General features: G+C 37.3%; 1 protein-coding gene across 1 annotated transcript in view; it reads right to left on the bottom strand.

Annotated features, from left to right (window-relative positions):
* Positions 1 to 5,726, bottom strand: part of CEP120 (centrosomal protein 120) — a 39,389-nt gene extending 33,663 nt beyond the window's left edge. The window contains exons 1-4 of the mRNA XM_080573971.1: positions 5,535 to 5,726; positions 3,949 to 4,105; positions 2,917 to 3,031; positions 1,811 to 1,952 (exon numbers count right to left, since the gene is read on the bottom strand). Of these exons, the coding sequence (XP_080430097.1) occupies positions 1,811 to 1,952; positions 2,917 to 3,031; positions 3,949 to 4,105; positions 5,535 to 5,586 (466 nt within the window). The 5' untranslated portion in view covers positions 5,587 to 5,726. The remainder of the gene's footprint in view (positions 1 to 1,810; positions 1,953 to 2,916; positions 3,032 to 3,948; positions 4,106 to 5,534) is intronic.
* Positions 5,727 to 20,309: the final 14,583 nt, after the last annotated feature.

Genomic DNA, 20,309 nt, shown 5'->3' with positions numbered 1-20,309 from the left:
GGAACAATTATATAAAATAATACTTACAAAAACATGTTATACAATGTACTTTATGCATGTTTAGAAGACAGGGCATGCAGAGCTTGCAGCTATACATAATGCACACTTAAAATACATATCTCTAGTTTCCACATCCTACATCTTTAAAAATAAGATATGATATAAAAAACGGGGATTAAAAAAAGAATGACTACTCAAGAATAAGCCCTTTACATTCTGGTTTACCAGTTACCACTCCATAGTGCCAGTAATTCAATACATTTCAAAGCACCTCAGATTACAGCACTTAATAATCACACAGCACTTTTGGTTGTGAGCCAGAAGGCACAATTTCAGACACTGGAAACATTAGACCACTCAGGTCAGTGAAGTAAAAATCAAAGTGCATGAATCTGAAAAACAAGAACATCTATTAGCTATCCAACAAAACTGGAACTGAGTAGTCTAGTGTTGTCATATGCAATGCTTAGAACATGAACTTTAAACCTGTGAAAGCCTACATGCTTATTTCCTCCATTGTGTAAGTATGGCATTGACTAATTTTGAGATAGTAAATGAACAGGACTTGCAAACTTGTATTAATTCTCCACAGAAAACAAAAAGTGGAAGACAGTGCTGGGAGAAGGAATTTCCTATATCACCTGCAAGTGTCATGAAGGTTAGACAGCTTGTGGATCAAAAAATCACAGTAGAGTTAGAAGATTAACAAGTCACATTCCTTGCCTCTATTACAAACTTAAGAGTATGTAAAATTCCTGGTGCTTTGTTGTGAACATGAAAGGATGAAAGCTAAGTGTAACTAGACTCCTTAGCCACTCCTGCAATGTGGCTGAGAAGACAAAGTCAGGGCCAGAAATCTTGGAAAAATACTGCAACTGAATATTTTGTTTTTGCAAACCCACAGATGTAGATGATTATGATAAGCAAATGACTAATGCAGAATTACAAAAAAAGTTACCCTCAGGGCAGGAACACAAATTATCAGAACAAATGCAGGAGAAAATACACTAGTCTAATGAAGGCTCAGTTTTTAAGTGAAATAGGTTGACTTTGGGATGGGGGAAGGTAAATACATACTTTTTTGTTTTAAACAAAAACATCACACTTCTAAGGGTATTTAAAGAAAATAAACAACTCACAAAAAATCCCAGACACAAGACTGACTGACCAGCACAGCACAAATGAAGAGCGTTGCTACTGTACTACTGTCAAGCAATACTCAAGTTCTAACAGACTTGACACATTTCACTAATTACTTTTTGAAAGGAAAGTACAAAGGAATCCAGAACTAGAATTAGTCCCAACAGTTAACTTAGTGTAGATGTTACTACAAATACTTCTTGTAAATAAACACAATGTAAGTTGAGTGGTTAAGCTTGACAAAAAAAAATCAGTAAAGAAAAGCAGTCTACCCAACAAACAGTACAGTACCCTACTGTACAACTTGCAATTCCAAGTTCAAACAAGTGAAATTGCCTTCTCTAAAGAAGGTTTCTTATTTCTACGGTTACGTAACTTTCTAAAACCCTGAAATCTAACCAGAGTGAAATGCCATTAGTACTGAGTCCCTGATTCTGATTTTAAAGACCAGTTAATTTGCATCTCTGTCCACCTGAAATCACACTATTACCAAAGCAACGAATGAAGTTATTATCACAAAGTACGTTTCCTATACATATCATTTAGGGTTAGTTAATGCTACAATACAAAAAATTCTCTTCAGGCTCAAACAACATGTCTGCAACAAGTGATATGTTGATCTGTCACAGGAACACCTCTAATTCAAAGCCAATGACATCATGTTACTTACCCCTCCCTTCTCTAGGGGGTGCCTCCTTTGCTTTAAAGCCATCCACCAATGCTTTTGTATCAGTTTCCAACACCACACCTACTTGTATTTCGGATTTAAATTTAGAGTACTTGTTACTAAGCAGAGGGTACCATTTTGGTGTCTGCATAAACAAAGATAAAGGCCAAAGGCATTTTAAAAACAGATGGATAATTAAAATATGCTTACAGAAAACAGACTCGCTCTGGTATTACTATCTTGTCACTTACAGGAATATACCTCAGCATTCATTTCTAAAAACACAGTCTGTTTTGAATATGCTACTACACTAAATATGCCATAGAATGAAAGAAGAGTTGAACATTCTTTTCCACTGATTGGCACAGTAGACAAGTTGGCTAGCAAAATACACCATAAATCTTCAATTAGAAGAGAACTTTTAAGTTTTCAGCTGTAAGGGTGCAGAATACATTATATGGATCACAAATCCTTATGAATCGTGATTTAAAATAAGAAACCAGGGTCATGTCATGACCCACAGAGTTGTTTTGATCAAGCACAACACAGAATTTTCATGAATGCATTTTATATAGACAATATTACATGTCCCGTGTCCATCCCTCCCCATCCAACCCCCCTGCTGTGTAAGGGGCTAGAACTTCAGAACCCCTAAGACATCTTGCACAGAAACCCATTAAAAAAAAACAAAAAAACATGCACACACCAAAAACAACTTCAGGCTCTAAAGTCTTGATTTGATGGAGACTCAATTCACTTGCTCAATATCAACGACTTCAGTAAGTTTTTACAAGTTATTAAGTGATAGCAATGCTTAAATACATTGCTTAGAAGTGTTTAAATTCTCAAATTCAGAAGTGCAAAATTTTATTTAAATCTACACATTTAGCTTTCTCATGTTGTAGAGCATTCTATTGAGATTAGTACAAATAAGTTTTGTTTGCCCATGCTCTTATACAGTCAAGATCTCTTTAAAAATAAAGTGCTATTAAATAGGACTCATACTCCTTCAAAACAAGACTCAGAAGTTACGCCTTTGCCTCAATTCAGATTCTAATTTATCTGTAGCAGCACTGTTGTGAAAACATCAGTTTGTAAAGTCTTTATACCTGTTTCTTTTCTTGAACAGCCCTTAAATCAAGTACAATATAGCCTATATTCTCTTTAGCTGAAGATACAGGATCCAATGCAAAACACTGGAGTTTGATAGGTGTACGCTGCAGCCTGTAAGAACATTTCAGTTGAAATCCAAGCTGTAGAAGTTACTTCTGCAATTAGCTCACAGTAAGTGTTTCACAAGTTTCAAGCATACCAACAACAACTTATTGAAATTCATAACATAGCTAGTTCTAATAGGTCAGCAACTGAGTTTACATTAAACTTCCAAAAATTCAGCATGAAGCAACATAGAATGAGCAAATGAATAATTTTGTAAGAAGAGTTGCTTGGAGTCTCACAAAGCCTCAAATGCTATTAAAATAGAACAGTAGTGTTAAATAAACCCAACCTCATCCATGTGCATGAAATAAGTGATGCAACTTGCATTAAGCTGTAGTTACACTTGTGAGAAAAAGATTTTTGCAAAGCACCTAAAAGTACTTAAACATATAGATGAAGTGTCTAGCATAAAGTACATACAGCCATTTTTCGCTCCTCAAAGTTCATATAGTCTTTTGAACTTATTTGACACATTAAAATACTACCTCAATATTTTTAGTCAAAACCAATGACAGTTATAGAAACCAAAACCAATTTCTCAGCTTTATTTTAAGTTTTCAAAAAGATTTTACGTAGACTTTTCAAGCTTAAAGTTAACTTAATTCTGTGTCATGGCATACACAAGGGAAGCTTGAATCCAATGCTTAAACTATAGCTTTTCTAATTTGCCTTTTTGTTTTTTAAGTAGTATAAACGGAAGCTTTAGAAACTTTTAAACTCACTTATCTTTACACATACGACTTTATTTTGCTGTGGAAACAAAATGGTAGATCAGCATATAGGTAAAAGAAGGCTTCTAAGAAAAATTCCAAAAAAGCTCAGACAAAAATAATACAAACCTTGTATTTCAGTAGCTGTAAGGACAAGAAAAATAAGTTTATCTACAAAGAAAATTTATTTCAGATTTAACTTTCCACCATTACCTGTGCTGATGAAGTGCTTTCCTATCTAGTTCCCAAGCCAATTCAGTGGCAAATTCTGGCTGATCAGTATGCTCTACAGGATCAGTAGCCAGCTGTTCACCATCAAACTTTGCTTCAACTATAAGCACGTACTTCGGTCGTTTTGGAAAATACCGCCCTGCAACAGAGTGTAATTGCCAGACACCATCATTAAAAAAAAAGTGCGAGCTCAGATGTTCATCTTAAACAATTTCATAAAATTATTTCCCATATCTTCCCTGAACTTACTCTAAAACTGTATTTTAAGAATGCGTTCTTACTATTTAAAAGTTAAGAAAGAACAAACCATTTGTGAAGCACCCAGAAACGGTGAGATATTACGTAACACCTAATAATTAAGAAAGAAACCGAGCAACCAGTATGACTTAATTTTGAGAAATCTATGACAAGGACGAGATCAAGCCAACAGGTAACAAACAGGAAAGTTTAAACATTCTTCCTTCATTACAGATTTGACCACTGTCTTAAATCAAAGCAGGGAACATGACCTCATGAACATAGTGAAGGGTGTTTTTCCAGTTACTCGTGACTTCAAAAAAATTCACTAGTGGATTAACAGAATGTTTAAGGTCATACTATTTGACAAGATGAAGGGAAATGGCCTCAAGTTGCACCAGGGGAGGTTTATGTTAGATATTAGAAGAAATTTCTTTACTGAAAGAGTTCTGCAGGACTGAAACAGGCTGTCCTGGGAAGCAGTTGAGTTACCATTCCTGAAGGTCTTCAAAAGACATGTAGACGTAGAGCTTAGGAACATGGTTTAGTGGTAGACTTGTCAGTACTAGGTTAATGGTTGGACTAGATGATCTTAGAGGACTTTTACAACCTGAATGATTTTATGATTTGTCCTGGATTCAGCACCATTCTATATTCTGATTAATAACTTTAGTGGCAAAATGAATTGTTAAAATTTGCATATGTCACCACACAGGAAGGGGCTACATGCCTTTCAGAGCACTGAATCTTAATTTTTAAGTTAAGTTACCTTGGCAAACAACATAAATAGCCAGAGAAATAGAATCATAGAATGGTTTGGGTTGGAATGGACCTTGAAGACCTTCTGATTCCAGACCCCCTGCCATGGGCAGGGACACCTCCCACCAGACCAGGTTGCCCAGAGCCCCATCCAGCCTGGCCTTTAACAATTCCAGGGATGGGACATCCACAGCTTCTTTGGACAACCTGTGCCAGTGCCTCAACATCCTCTGGGTGAAGGGTTTCCTACAAGTGTCTAAATTAAGTCTACCCTCTTTTAGCTTAAACACATTACTCCTTACCTTACTCCTACACTGCCTGATAGAGTAATTGGGTAAAATAGGTCATACAATAGAGTAATAGTAATAGAATAATAACGCACATTACAAACAGAAAGCACAGACACACCCCCAACAACAACAACAAAACCCTCGCTTGCACAGTCAGGCACACAGGTCAGCATTAAGAAGCGTTACAGTAGATCGCTGACAGCGGATAGAGAACATCAGCCTATCACGAAGAAAAACCTACACCCGCGGCTGCCGCCAGGAAGCCCCCGCCGCGCCGCTCACCTTCCAGGATGGAGACGACGATCAGCAGCCGATCGGCAGCCCTGGGCACCATCACCCCGCTCCGATCTCGACCCGCTCCGCCCGGGGGCTGCCGCGGGTCGCGACCGCTGCTGGCAGGACAACTGCCGCCGCCTCACGGCCTTTTAAACACCAACCGCCGCCAACCGCCGCCTGCCGGCGCACTTCCGCCTGGCAACGGCGGGCCCCGCCCGCCGCTCCGCCTGCACTTCCGGCACCTTCTTCCCGCCCAGTCACGGCGGGGGGGTGAAGGGTGGGGGGCAATAATGGCGGTGCTGGGTTCTGGAGGGAGACACCTCCCTTATAACCCGTATGTTATAAATAACCCTCACGTTATAACCTTCCTGTTGTAACGCTGAGGTGTTACGGCCTTTTTCATTGTATTCTGTGGCAGGGTAATGTGAATAAATTCTAGCAAAACGCAACGTTGTCGCTTTTGCATAATTTCTAACGTGTTAAATCTTTAATGTGAAGTAATAATTAAGCAGTAATAACAGGAATGTGTGCCACCAGTATCCTAAGTTACACATATGCCTTGAGTTTATATGGCAAAAGAAAACCTTCACATTAATTTTTTTATTATTGTTTTCACGACAGACTGTAGTAAAACCTTTGTCCTGACACATAAACCTTCCATTTAAATACTACAAATACTCCAGAAGGAGACACAACTTGCAATTATAAGGAGATGGAGAACCACTTTATTTTAGCTGTAGTTTATTCTGGTACTGAAGCACTGTTAAATGCATTTTCATAATTCCAAATGGAATCTGAGTTGTTTTTGTCTGGTGCTTTCTGTCATGGCATCTTCTGTTGTTAACACTGCATTTGATACTACAGCCCTCTACCTCACGTTTGCGGTCACAGTTCTTAAAATTCTTAACATAGTATAAGCTTCTGAAAATTAGCTCCTAACTATTTTGAAAAAAAAAAGAACGACCGGAGGCAGACTGCTGAAGAGTGAGTAGTTTTGGCTATAGAGGGGACATGTTTACAGAAGCTGGCAAAATGTACAATTTACCTGTCAGCTTCTTTCGTTTGAAAATTGATTTCTCTTGGAGTGATTCCTGGAAATAACGTCATGTTCTGGTGACTTACATGACCTTATTCCATATCAAAGTGCTTCAGCTTGTTGTCAAACTAAACTAGTGTCAGTAAACAAAGATTTAAAACTTTTTTTTTTTTTTTAAATAACGCTTGCTCTTGAAATTAAAGCCACTAGTGCTTTCTAGGTGAAACAGCTACTTAAGGTTTATCTCTAATCAGGAAAAGGTGTCTCCGTTTCCTCATAATGTTCAACTATATTTCATCATTTTTCTGTTCACTTCTAGTTTTGGTCTTCCTTCACTAATTCATACTTTCCTGTGTTTTGTCTCTCTAACCTTCCTAATGCTGTGAGAGATTTTTCCACTTTCATTCTTACCTTCTCTTCAGCCCAATCACAGAATCATTCCGGTTGGAAAAGACATTTAAGACCATCAAGTCCAACCATTGGATGGACTTAGCACTGCTAAGTCTACCACTAAACCATGTCCCTAAGCACCACATCTGCACATCTGAATACCTTGAGGGATGGTAGCACAACCACTTCCCTTGGCAGCCTGTTCCAATGCCTCACAACCGTTTCAGTAAAGAAATTGTTCCTAATACGAAACCTAAACTTGAGGCCGTTTGCTCTTGTCCTATCTCTTGTTGCTTAGGAGAAAAGGCCAACCTCCACCCTTCTACAACCTCCTTGGAGGTACTTGTAGAAGGCAATAAGGTTTCCCCCAAGACTCTCTTCTCCAGGCTAAACAGCCCCAGTTCCTTCAGCCGCTCCTCTTTAAGACTTGTTCTCTAGACCCTTTGCCAGCTTCATTGCCCTTCTTTGGACATCTCCGGTACCTTGATGTCTTTCTTGTAGTGGGGGGGGGCCAAAACAGAACACAACATTAGTCTGATTATCTTCCTCTGTAGACAGTCTTTATAATCAATTTCTTTCCTTTTTAATTAATTTTGTTCTAATATGTACCTCTTACCTAAATAAGACTGTTGTCATTTTTCTCACCACTTTTTTTTTTCCTCTTTTTTCTTCCTGGGTGTGGGGAGGATGGTGGTACCTAAATAGTCTCTGGTCTCTGAGTTCTCTCTGTTAGCCGTTTTCTGTGATTTTATTAACCCCTGCTGCCCTTCTCTGAACTCTTAATTAGTCCACACCCATCTTCATTGACAGTATCTACAGCTGGATAGCCTTTATCAGGTGAGACCTTATACAACAGAATTACTGCTTGTTTTCCTGCATGCTCTTTGCTTTCTTCTTCTGAACTAGTGATGGAAAAACAATCACTTCAACACGTTATTGTTCTTGGATTTGTTTCCTGCCTATTTAGCAAGCCGAACTGTTTCAGCAAAGGGTCAGACAAATGCCAGGGCTAACACAAAATAATGAGAGGGTGTGGCTAATTGCTACTTTATGAGTGTTTGGGATCCCACAGAGCAAACCATGTGGGATCTCCCTTTTCAGCAACAGCAAGTCATTAAATCAGGTCAGCTACCTTGTGAAACTTTATCCTTAGACACTCCCTCCATGCTGTAGCCTGATATGTTAAAGGCATTAATTGTGCCAGGAGCCTAATCATTATTACCCTTTTCCAGTAAAGACTTAAAAATGAATGAGTGAATAAGGGAAAAAAAAAAAAAGACATTAGGAAGACATTAAGGCATCTATGGTCTTCTGCTTCATTTGTTCCCTCTGTTTTGTAGAACCCCAAGTCTTTTTCTTTAATCTTTACCACCAAAGAATGTTTTTTTATTGCAATTTCATGATCTTGCCTGGTTGTACTTCAAACTCATGTGTTTGCCAGCCTAATACTGTTCTGTATTTTTGGCTAATCCTCCCATTCTTCCTTAGTTATTAGCCTAGTTCACTGAAGAGCTTAGGTAAACTAGAATTCTTCCTATTCTTTGTGCTTGAATACCTTGCATATACATTTTTACAGAGTTTCTTCAGGGACTACAGTCTCTCCTAAACTAATTTTATAATAAACATATTCCACCCCCCCACCCCCCCACCCAAAATTTACTTGTTTATCCTTTGAGTTCACTAAAATCTGCTTTCTTTAAATTTGTTATGCCTTTTTGAAAGGAATGTTGGAATGTTTTGACACCCATGTAGGACTATCTGATAACTGTCAGACCTCCATCAGTATATTGGAGTTGGAAAGGAATTTAAACAGAACAATATAAAGACAGTGATTGTATTAATAAGATTTTAAATGTTACCATGCAGCACACTCATTTTTAATTACTTGTGAGTTTGTGTTTAATCTGTCCAAAAAAGATGCTTAATATATATATATATATTTCAAATAGAGTCAAAAAATCCTCACTAAGAACAATGAAACTGTTTTCTTCATAAAATACCCTTTTTCAAATGCAGTCAATTTCTATCAGATTATATGAAATGTTATGTGGAAGGCAACATGTTTTTCCATTTTCTAAATTTAATTGTTTAATGCACATTAGGCAAATTAATGCCATTATGCTTCTCCTTGAGCAATAGAATTAGAACTATAACATTTTCAAGATCCATTTGCCAATTTATAATCCAATTTTCATGAACAAGATAGAGTCTGTCCAGTGTCTTGTGCTTCATTACTATCTTCACTTATCCCACATCACTAAGGAAACAGTATAATTAAAATTAGGTAAATACAAATGATCAAAAAGGTCAGGAAAGCAAATGAAATAGTGAATATTTGACACAATATTTCAGTTAGTATTGGTTACTGAATTTTCTTCATACAGTAAATGGTTGAATTATTGAATTAATAAATTATGACTATAATTATTAAATGCTTTAGTCAAAATTCATTGCTTTCATCTTCTTGTTCCAGAGGTTATTCAGCTGTAATAGTTCTTCATAGTTATTAACAAATTTTCCTTGGCATGGTTGCTTTTTCAATTCCAGCCTCAGTTCCCATCGATATCATAATGTTACTTCCATATATTAAAGTTTCCCTCATTTTGCAAGGTTACTTAGGTTACCTGCTTCATTCTTTCAAACATTTTAATATTTCTTTCTATTAACATCAGAAGATTTGTACTTGTTGCCCTTCTATCTATATTCACAGCTAAGAGAATTTGATGTTCCCTACTAAAATTACATCATTCAATTACAAATTGATCATTCTGTTTATCTGTGTGTTAAGTATCTGTTCTACATTGCTTTCAGCATTCTAGTAAGCCAAGGATTTGAACCCTACAATAAGCATGTCTTAGAAGTTTGACTCTCCCCTTAAGAAGAATGTATACAGAAAATATTTGCTTTGGAATTATTTTGAATATATATTTATATTAAAAATGTCAGTGAGATGAGCTTTCAACTAAGGTTAGAAGGTGATGAGACTGTTAAGTGTTCTGTTTCATTTCCAAGTTCGCCACACTATAGGCAACCAGTCCTTTCTCATTGAGCCTGCCTTCTGTTAGCTTGCTCAAATTAAGAAGACTGTATTTCCCATTACAGATCATTTGTGCAGCCAGTCACCACTGAGGCATGTTGTAATAGCTTCAAAGATTCCCTCTGGACACTGCAAACAGGCTAGAATACCATTATCATGTTGTTAGCTGAGAACAGATTGTACATATACAATTCAAAAAAGAGTGAATTATCCTTCCCACTCAGGCATCTTGTTTCACAGTAGCTTAGTCCTGAACATCCTTCTGCTTGGAAGTTTGTATTGTTTTATTCACTATTCATGTTGGAGGGTGGAAGGGGTTCTATAAATAACATGTCTCTCTCTCTCTCAAAAAAAAAAAAAAGTACTTTTAAATTCATATTGTTTTCAGCTTAAAATGCATCATATTTGTTTCTGAATGAATTAATGGATAACCTCAGGGTAGTTAGTAACTGACTCAAGATCTTTAATTTAGTTCCTATTTGACCTGTCTTGCATTTCTTTTAACATTCACAGATCATTTTGCCAAAAATAATTCATGTGTTCATGCACAGAGTGTAGTATATGCTCTTATCCATTTATAGTAGGAATTGAAATTGTAAGAGTAATGTGTGTTTCAAAAGGGTGAGTTGAATTACTCCTTTTGTGGTTGATTGCGTGTGCATGTGGGAAGTATACCTGATTGTCTTGTCACTTGGTCTCCTGTTATTTGGCTACTCACTGCTTTCCTGGTAAGTAAGCCTAATCACTTGGAAGGAGAAAAACTTCCATACAATATTTTTGGGGAAAAAAATACCTAGTGACTTATTTATAGTGAGCATACTGTACAGTCTCTATTTTCCCATGCTCTGGTATTCTTAGACATCCACATTTTTCGAAGTTTTAACATAGTTGTCTTGAGGTAAGACATCTTAAAGGTTACACTGTGACTGAAATTTAAACTGAAATAATTTCACAGAATGACATTTCCTGGTGATTAATGATGAAGGGAATCTCTTATATCACCATTTTCTCCCCATCACTCATTTATTCCTAGGAAACCCCTTGCATTTTGAGAGCACTAATAAATCTAAGTTAAACTAAGGGCCTAATTTAGAATCCATGGGAGTCAGTGAGAAGGCTTCTTTGAACAGATAACTTTAGCAGATTTTGGATCATATCCCAAGTGACCAGCTACAATAACGTCTCCCCAGAGCCTTCTCTTCTTCAGGCTGAACATCCCCAGCTCTCTCAGCATGTCTTCACAGGAGAGGTGCTGCTGCCCTCTGATTATCTTCATGACCCTCCTCTAGACCCACTCTAACAGACCCACATCCTTCTTGTGCTGGGGGCTCCAGATGTGGATGCAACACTCCAAGTGGGGCCTCACAAGGTCAGAGCAGAGGGGGACAATCCCTGCCCTTGGCCTGCTGCCCACTTCTCTTTTGATGCAGTCCAGGATGCAGTTGTTCTTTTTGGCTGCAGGTGCTCACTGCTGGCTCATGTTGAGCTTTTCATCCACCAGAACCCCCAAGAGATTCTCTACAGAGCTGCTCTCAATGAGTCTGTGCTTATGTCTGGGATTGCCTTGACCCAGGTGCAGCAACTTGCACTTGGGCTTGTTGAACTTCATTAGGCTCAACATGGGCCCACCATTCTAGCTTGTCCAGGTCCTTTGAATGACATCCCTTCCTTCTGTTGTATCAACTGCACTACTCAGCTTGGTGTCATCTGCGAACTTGCTGAGGGTGCATTTGATCCCGCTGTTTCCGTCATTGATAAAGATGTTAAACAGCACCGGTCCCAATACAGATCCCTGAGGGACACCACTTGTCACCAGCCTCCACCTGGACATGGAGCCACTGACCACTACTCTCTGGGTGCAGCCAATTCCTTATCTACTGAATGGTCCACCCTCCAAATTCCTATCTCTCTAATTTGGAGATCAAGATGTCATGTTAGGCCAGTGAATAACTGAGAACCTTTAACCCCCTAATCCTTGCTGGTCTTAATATAAATCAAGACATCACCTTTGTTTTTCAAAGAGACCATTTTGGAAGCTGAACATGCTTAGGTTAAGAAGTAGGTTAAGAAGTAGGCAGAACATCCTACAAAAAAAAAAAAATGTAGACTCATAGATGATTTGGATGCTGCAAGGACCAGCCTGTGTGTGCTAAGATTACACAGTAAGTATTCTTAATTAGTGACATTAGTGTAATGAAGAAAAGGAAAATAATTTTTTTTTTTTTTACAGGTAGCAAGGTAAATTTAATTATAAGGATGCAAGAGAAAGATTCAGAGGAGGTATAATAGTTACCAAATCAGTGGCAAAACTTATTTATGCAGTCTAATAAACTACATATGACAAGAAGCATTAGTGCTGTTCTGCCCTAAGGGAACAATATTAATTAAAGACTGCTGGCACTTAGTCACCTTTCCAATTTGGGAGTTATACTCCTTCCCTTAAATAGGTGATTTCTAAGATTTTATCTGTGCAGGTGCACAACATAACATTCTGGACAAATTCATTATTTCTCTAGGGCAGTCGGGCACAAAGAAAAATTTCAAATGAATGTCAAATACATGTTGGTGAACATCAGAATTTAGTGATGCACGTTGTATTCCATTATCTGCTTTTGAATATATTTGCACATGTATAATAAATCCTCATAGAAGATTAATTTAGAAACTACTCTTTGCTATATAGTATGAAGAGAATATGGAGACAATGTATATAACTGTATATTTAGGAATAAATAACAGATACCAATGTTCTAGCTCCAGATGCTTTGCTCTAGCAAAGACCAGAATACTGGAATTGTGCTAAAGATAATCCCTAAGGCAGTGGTGACTTCATTGTGGTGATCTGTGTTGTATCTCTACATATTTCAGAGGCAGTGAGTGATACTCACATAGAGACAGTCCAAGTCCCAAGACTAACAACCAGTAATCCATACTTGCATTTGCAACCGTTTGCTCATGCAAACTATCCACTTACATTAGTAACTGTGTGCCAGTGTGAGTTAGTGTCTGGGTTTAGATGGACCAGATAAATAAAGAGTTAGAGACAGGATTATTAGTTCCATTATGGAGATGGACGACTGTGTAATACAAATATTGAATGACTTGCCCAGGCATGACTATGGCTTTATCATAAGAATGATAAAGCCATGAATTTAAGCCATGAATTTAAACATCTTTTCCACATTTCAGTAAGGTGTCCTATCTGGGGGATGGCATTTTCTCTGAAAAGTTGCTTTTTGAGCTAATTATATTGCACTGTGAAGTTCCTTAGATACTAGATGGCATGTTCTCTGCCATATATATTGTTTCTTCTTTTTCTAATTGTTATGCATGTTACAAGGTAACTGCTTTTTAAATGTCTCAGTCACCAAAATGACAAATTTACAGCTATCTGCTAAGTCAAACTGACTCTTTGCTCCTCTCTCACAAAGTTTAGGTGAGATACTGTTCGAGCGAAAACTACTTACAAAATAGTTGGATATAGGCTATTAGAGGTCTATTCCTGTTATGCTTTTTACTGTATCATCTGTGGAGTTAGTAGTTAGGTTAGTGTTTACTAATTTAATTGATTTCTTTTTACTGTGTTGAATGATCTCCAGATTAGACCTGTAAAGCGGTCTTCTACTACATGTACGTTTTCTGCAAGAAGGAAAAAATTGTAGTTTGTATCAGGTTTATGGTATACAGCATCTGAATCACTCAAGAAGGGGTATACCCATTATTTTTTTCTCAAAACTGACTGTAAAATGAAACATCAAGGCTACAGTAGAAAAAGTGGACAGCTATCAGGAAATTGTCAATATGGATATTTTTAATTTACCACTTTAGGTATTAAAGAAATCTATTGGACTCTCTGAAAGTTGACTGTGAAATTTCAGTTGGATTTAACATTCTATGCCAAAAGCTGAATTGTTAAGATTGTTGAAATTATTAATTATTACTACCTTTTACAGTATATAACAGTAACCTCTCAGTCTATGACTTTGATGAGCAGGATGAAGTTAATTAATGTATAGGCTGCTAATGACTGAGCAAACCACAAATCATGGCTGCAGTCCCATTGATTCTGACAAGGTTGAGGTGAATTTGGGGTCAGAAGTTTAAGATGATTTCACAATAAATGTTGAAGCAATAATAGATATTAAAGCTGGATTATTTTAAAGAGGATTTTAAAACAATCATGCATTTAAATGTTCTCTTTGCCTTAACACAAGCATATGTCTGACTTCCTAGATTTCTCTGTATGAAATTATAAAGGCATATTTTGCACTGCAGTGACCCAACCAGTTTAATTGTACAATTTTTTTTATACTGAACACATTTTATTTTAATTTAATTTAATTTAATTTAATTTAATTTTATTTTATTTTATTTTATTTTATTTTATTTTATTTTATTTTATTTATTTTTTGTCAGGAACTTACAGTTTGTTATTAAAATCCCCAAAGCCCACTGGTATCATGTTGACAAATTTATTTCCCTTTTTCTATTTCCTAATATATATTTCTTTCATTACCTTAGTGAATAGTGTCAAATTTCTGCAGTTACTTACATTAAAGATGTGATTTGGGAAGTCTAAATATATTGAAAATGTATATTAGAAACCAAACTGTCATGTAAAAGAAAAGAGGAAATGGCCTCAAGCTGCACCAGAGGTGGTTCAGGTTGGAAATGAGGAGACATTTCTTCTCAGAGCAGTCAGGCATTGGGACGGGTTGCCCAGGGAGGTGGTGGAGTCACCGTCCCTGGGGGTGTTCAAGGAAAGGTTGGACGTGGTGCTTAGGGACATGGTTTAGTGGGTGACATTGGTAGTAGGGGGATGGTTGGACCAGATGATCTTGGAGGTCTTTTCTAACCTTAATGATTCTGTGATTCTCTGATTCTGTTTATATTTAAGATATTAATATATGGATTGGCACTCATGCAAAATACGATATTTAATGTTCGTATATATTTATTTTATAAAAGCAGGATATTTAGAGATTATTTAGTAATATCTAATATCCATACGAATACTCTGCTCAGAAACGATCATTGCCCAAAATTTAGTTAGTTCTCTTTTTGAATTAGACACATAACCACTTGAGCCATGAAGTTCTTTTTAGCAACACGTTCCTGTGAAGAGCATAGTGAGTAAACTGGTCCTTTACAGCAGTGTGGTATCTGAAGTACAGTGCCCATCAGGTCTAAATTATTTAGTAGAAAGGACATTAGAAATTATGGACATGTACTGTATATTCTTTGAAATTCATCATTAAGCAGTTTTTTCTTGGACAATATTAATCTGCCAGAGAATTAAATCCATAATGTGTGAGGCAATGGAATAAGTTTTAGTGATAGGGATCACTTAAAATATATGTATGCTTTATTGCTTTCACAGAGAGTCTAAAACTGCAGTAAAAACAAACAAACAAACAGACAACAAAACAATAGATATAATTAGTCAGACTGTTGGATGGTCCCAGTGGCTTCTTTCAGTCACCTCTCCTTTTCTGAGGATACTTTACTTGTCCTTTTCTGTATGTACAGTTCCCGTATTTGCTATGTAAATATAAGAGTTTGCAGTTGGGTTGATCACATGGTGGTACTTCACCACGTGGGTCATAAGCAACTGTGGGTGTTCCCTATAACATGACTTATTACATGATATATGATATGGCAATACCATATCGTGTATTATAACGTGGTATTATTCAAGCACAAATACAGGCTGGGCAGAGAATGGATTGAGAGCAGCCCTGAGAAGGATCTGGGGGAGTTGGTTAATGAGAAGCTTGACATGAGCTGGAAAAGTGCTCTCTCCAGAAAGGCAGTCATGTCCTGGGCTGCACCAAAATCCATGTGGCCAGCAGGGTGAGTGAGATGACTGTCCCGCTCTGCTCTGCTCTCATGAGAACCCACCTGGAGCACTGTGTTAACCTCTGGGGCCCCCAGCACAAGAAGGATGTGGAGCCTTCTAGAGTGGGTCCAGAGGAGGGCTATGAAGATGATCAGAGGGCTGGAGCACCTCTCCTGTGAAGAAAAGCTGAGGGATTTGGGTTTGTTAAGCCCAGAGAAGGGAAGGCTCTGGGGACACCTTACCTTCCAGTACCTAGAGGGTGCCTACAGGAAAGCTGGAGAGGGACTTTTTTCCAAGGAGTGTGGTGGCAGGACAAGGAGTAATGGCTTTAAACTAAAAGAGGGGAGATTTAGATGCAAGAGATTTACATTAGATGCAAGGAAGAAATTCTTTATTCTGAGGGTGGTGAGGCACCAGAGCAGGTTGCCTAGAGAAGCGGTGGATGCCCCATCCCTGGAAGTGTTCAAGGCCAGGCCAGATGAGGCTTTGAGCTTTGGATTGTCCTTTGGTCTGGTGGGAGGTGTCTCTGCCCATGGCAAGGGGGGTGGGACTTGATGATCTTTAAGAACCCTTCCAACCCAAACCATTCTGTAATTCTATGATTCTATAATCCTTAGCCCAGCACATAATAGACTACATAGCCTCCTCTGGCAGAAAGCTGAGATATTTTTGCTTAGTTGCATTCTATCCCATTTAAAAAAGCGAACAAACAAACAAACAAAAAAACTGATGGTGTGAAAAGACAAAGAAGATGAAAATAAATACCCTTTCAAACTATTTTTAGTACCTTTTCTCTCTCCTTCGGTATTGTTTCTCAGGGTAATTCCACTAGTGTGCCACTGTGGACGGGTGAATAGCAGACAGCCGAAGTTAATGCACCACAGCACCATGTTCCTGAAGAAAAAGGATTTTTTTTTTCATCACTTGAGAACCAAATGATCAATAAATATTTGCTTATTTTTGCTACTTTTTAGCATAATGAAAGCACAGAAAATCACTGTACAAGAAATGTGAATTGTGCCATAGTTACACTTCGGTAATTCAGTGGTGTTAGGATGAAACCACAGGAACCCAGTTCTGATTTCTATGAAGGCAACCAGACTCTTGCAGTTTCAGCTGGAACTACTTCCTTTTTTAGCTCCAGCTTTAAGGATGAACCTCTTGGAGCATGGCTTGCATCAAATATGGACACATTTCTTTCAGAGCAGGCAAAGCTGGTGCCTCTTGCTTTCTGGATATCTAATTTAAAATACATTACTCATGATTTTTTAGTAGTTTTGAAAACTTGGAATTGTCAGTGATTTCAGTTGGAATTACTCAACTATCCACAATACAGAATTCTGAAACACGTGCCTGAACCACCTCACCTTTAAAAAGGAAACAAAATTAAGTAATTAGCCACATTGTATAGGTTACTGTACATAAATTGGCTAAAAGACTCTATAAATAATATCTTTTGCTGATTTGATATTGTGCTTCTTCCTAATGCCCTCCTGGATTTGTCATTTTAACATACTGTATCAAGCTTTCTTACATGACATCTGTTGTATTACTGGAAGGATCTCTTTGTAGTAATCTTAAAAGATTTCTAAAATCCTGGTCCAACTTCAGATAAATTTGTAGGAATTGTTCCAGGTGAACTGCATGCTACCTGAAACTAAACCACCCATTTTACACATATTTAGCTATTCTGCATTTTTAAAACAGTTCAGATTAAACAGAATCAAACATTTTGGAAAAACATTTCAGATTTCAAGGAAAAAAACTGTTAAAACACTGTCAGTCAGTTCTCAAGAAATATGTTTTCTAAAGCAATGGAAATGTGACTTCTGTTGTTATTTTTTTGTTGCAGATGCCACAATAAATGAAAGCATAGGCTGTCTTCAGATCTGTTTAAGACTGGAAATGAATGCAGACCTATGCTTACAGGTGCACATGTGTGTATGACAGGCTTTTTCAACAGACCTGCATATATTATCACCTCCAGACATGCATTACAATGTAAAACACAATTTGCATTCAGGATCCTTCACAAAGAGCTGTCAGACTACTAGATATATTGTGGAACTGAGAAGCAATACAGCAACACCCATAAACGTTACACAGTAATTTGAGATGTGAAATGAGTACCTTCCTGGTTAACACTGCAGAGAGAACTTCAGTTAGCCATAAGGATTATATGTAAATGATATAATAATTAGTATGACTATAATTTTTAGATATTTATTTAAAAATAAAATAGATATTTTTCATAGGTGTTTGCAAAACCAATTTGGATTCTTAGCAAAGTAGCATTTTGCTAATACATTCTCTATTAGCTTTGCTGATTTTATGAAAAGTTTCCAGATACTTTTAGTGACAGTTAATAGGCTAGATTTGATATTATGTTATCCAAATAACAACATATTACCAAAAACTATTGTGTTGCTCACCCACACTAGGAGTTGCACTGCAGCACAACTTGGAACAGATTCAGTGGAACAGCATACTAAATAACCATTAATATATCACCTTGTATTTGCATGTTTCTGGCATGTTGTCGAAGATCTGGAGAGTTCTCTGTGGACCAACAGTGGCGTGCTACCTGGGTTCTCTGTATTACAACTCAACTCTGGAGGAGAAAAACGGTATAAAGGTTTTTTTATCTGGCTTACTTTGTCCATTGAGCTTCTTTTTGTTTCTACATGGAGTGCTCCAGAGATAACCCCGTCATGTGCTTATTAATTACACCACCAACCCTTGAAGTTTTGGGCATTCTCTCTCACCAGTCAGCAAGAATCAAAAGTGTTTACTCCATTGAGGGACATCGACTGAATTCCCGTGAGATATGCACAGAAGAAAAACTGATTTTCTTCCTCATCTTGTCTTCAGAGCTCAACACATTTGTGTTCAATGAAGTCAGTCCGTAAGGACACAGAAATGAGAAGCTTGATTCAATTGCCCTCACATATGTGCCTAGGATCTAGTTTGCCTTAGCTATCCCCGTAGTAGAGGCAGATAAGCTCACAGGGCCTATGGTGGACTTCCATCCTCCTGGAATGGCAGCTGGTTATTTTAACACCAGTTAGGTTATTTTACAGTGTTTCAAATGATATTTGGCATCTTTGGGTGGCCAATTGTATCAGATACAATATGTCAGTAGATGGATCTCACACTTAGGATTTCTGTATGAAATTGTTCCTGTGTTCCTGGTTACAACATGGACTCATCCACAAGCGTTGTTATGACAGAGGTTAACATTTCCATTGTAAAGAAAAAAAAAAAAAAAGGGAAATGGATCAGTTATTAACCATTGAAAGTTGGCTTTCATCTTAGTCATCAGTTATGCTCTTTGACGATATATTTTCGTTCTCTGCCCGAGTGCATGGAGGACACACTGAGGTGTGCTGAGGCTCATCTTGCTTTGACTTCTCTATGACTCCTTACTATATTGGGACATCTTAAGAGCAGAGTGGAAATGCAACAAAATGTATGATAATGAAAGAACTGTCTTCTCATTAACAAGATAGATCACTTCTGAAATTTTGTGCAGTGCATAAAAAATGAAATGCAGAAAAGGACAAACTATTTGCTGCATTGCACTATCAGCTCTTTATCAAATACCAGTACAGTGTTCTAGCTGGGTGCAAATTAGCTTGCACACTGGATGGAACAGCCTATGTTCCTGTTATGTCACTGGAAAGTTCACCAGCCTGATAGTGCTTGAGGTGCTAAACAAAGTTGAAATGGTTATCAAAAAGAAATAAAGACAAGACATAAAGTGGACCAATATATATATATATATATACATATATATATATATATGTTTCCTAGGCTTGTTAAAGAAAGGTCCATTTTGATTTTTCAAGAAGGCAAAATATTTTGTCTCCCATGAGCTAGCAGTGATAATTTTGCCTAGGGAAATGTGCCACGTACAGCGTTTGCTTTGATTTTTCCTGGAGTTATGCTCAGTAGATTTCTCTGTGAAAAGCTTTTCACCTGTCCTTGGATTTCAACAACGGACTACAATACACCTCAGAAGGAAAAAAAAGAACTTATCTTTATTTTTCTTAAATTCTTTTTAATATTATTTCTGGTACTAGTTATTAGTGTGTCATCATTCACTCAGTCTTTGAAACAGGAAACTGAAACAAAATAATATGAACACATAGCTCTTTATTTTCAGTCATGTTTATGCAATTAAAAAGGGGAATTAACAGTATCATGTCTCTTATTGCCAAATATGTTATTTCCCATATAACTAGTGTAAAACTGTATCAGATTTTTAGTAAAAGATTTTTACACACATGGTATTATCAACTTCTAGACTTGAAAATTACATCTGCTGATAGTTGTGTACACACAAGAGATGGAGTATGTGGATGTTCAGATGATTTAGTCCCACTAAGTCTTCATGGATCTTGATACACTGATTTTACATTCTAGGATCATGGTGAGAGAGGGAATGGAAACATATTTCAGGATAGTTTTTTAGTGTAA

The sequence above is a fragment of the Anser brachyrhynchus genome (assembly GCF_964034855.1).
Source record: "Anser brachyrhynchus genome assembly, chromosome: Z".
Taxonomy (NCBI): domain Eukaryota; kingdom Metazoa; phylum Chordata; class Aves; order Anseriformes; family Anatidae; genus Anser; species Anser brachyrhynchus.
The sequence above is the reverse complement of the archived record's forward strand: the minus strand, read 5'-3'. Positions and strand labels throughout refer to the sequence as shown.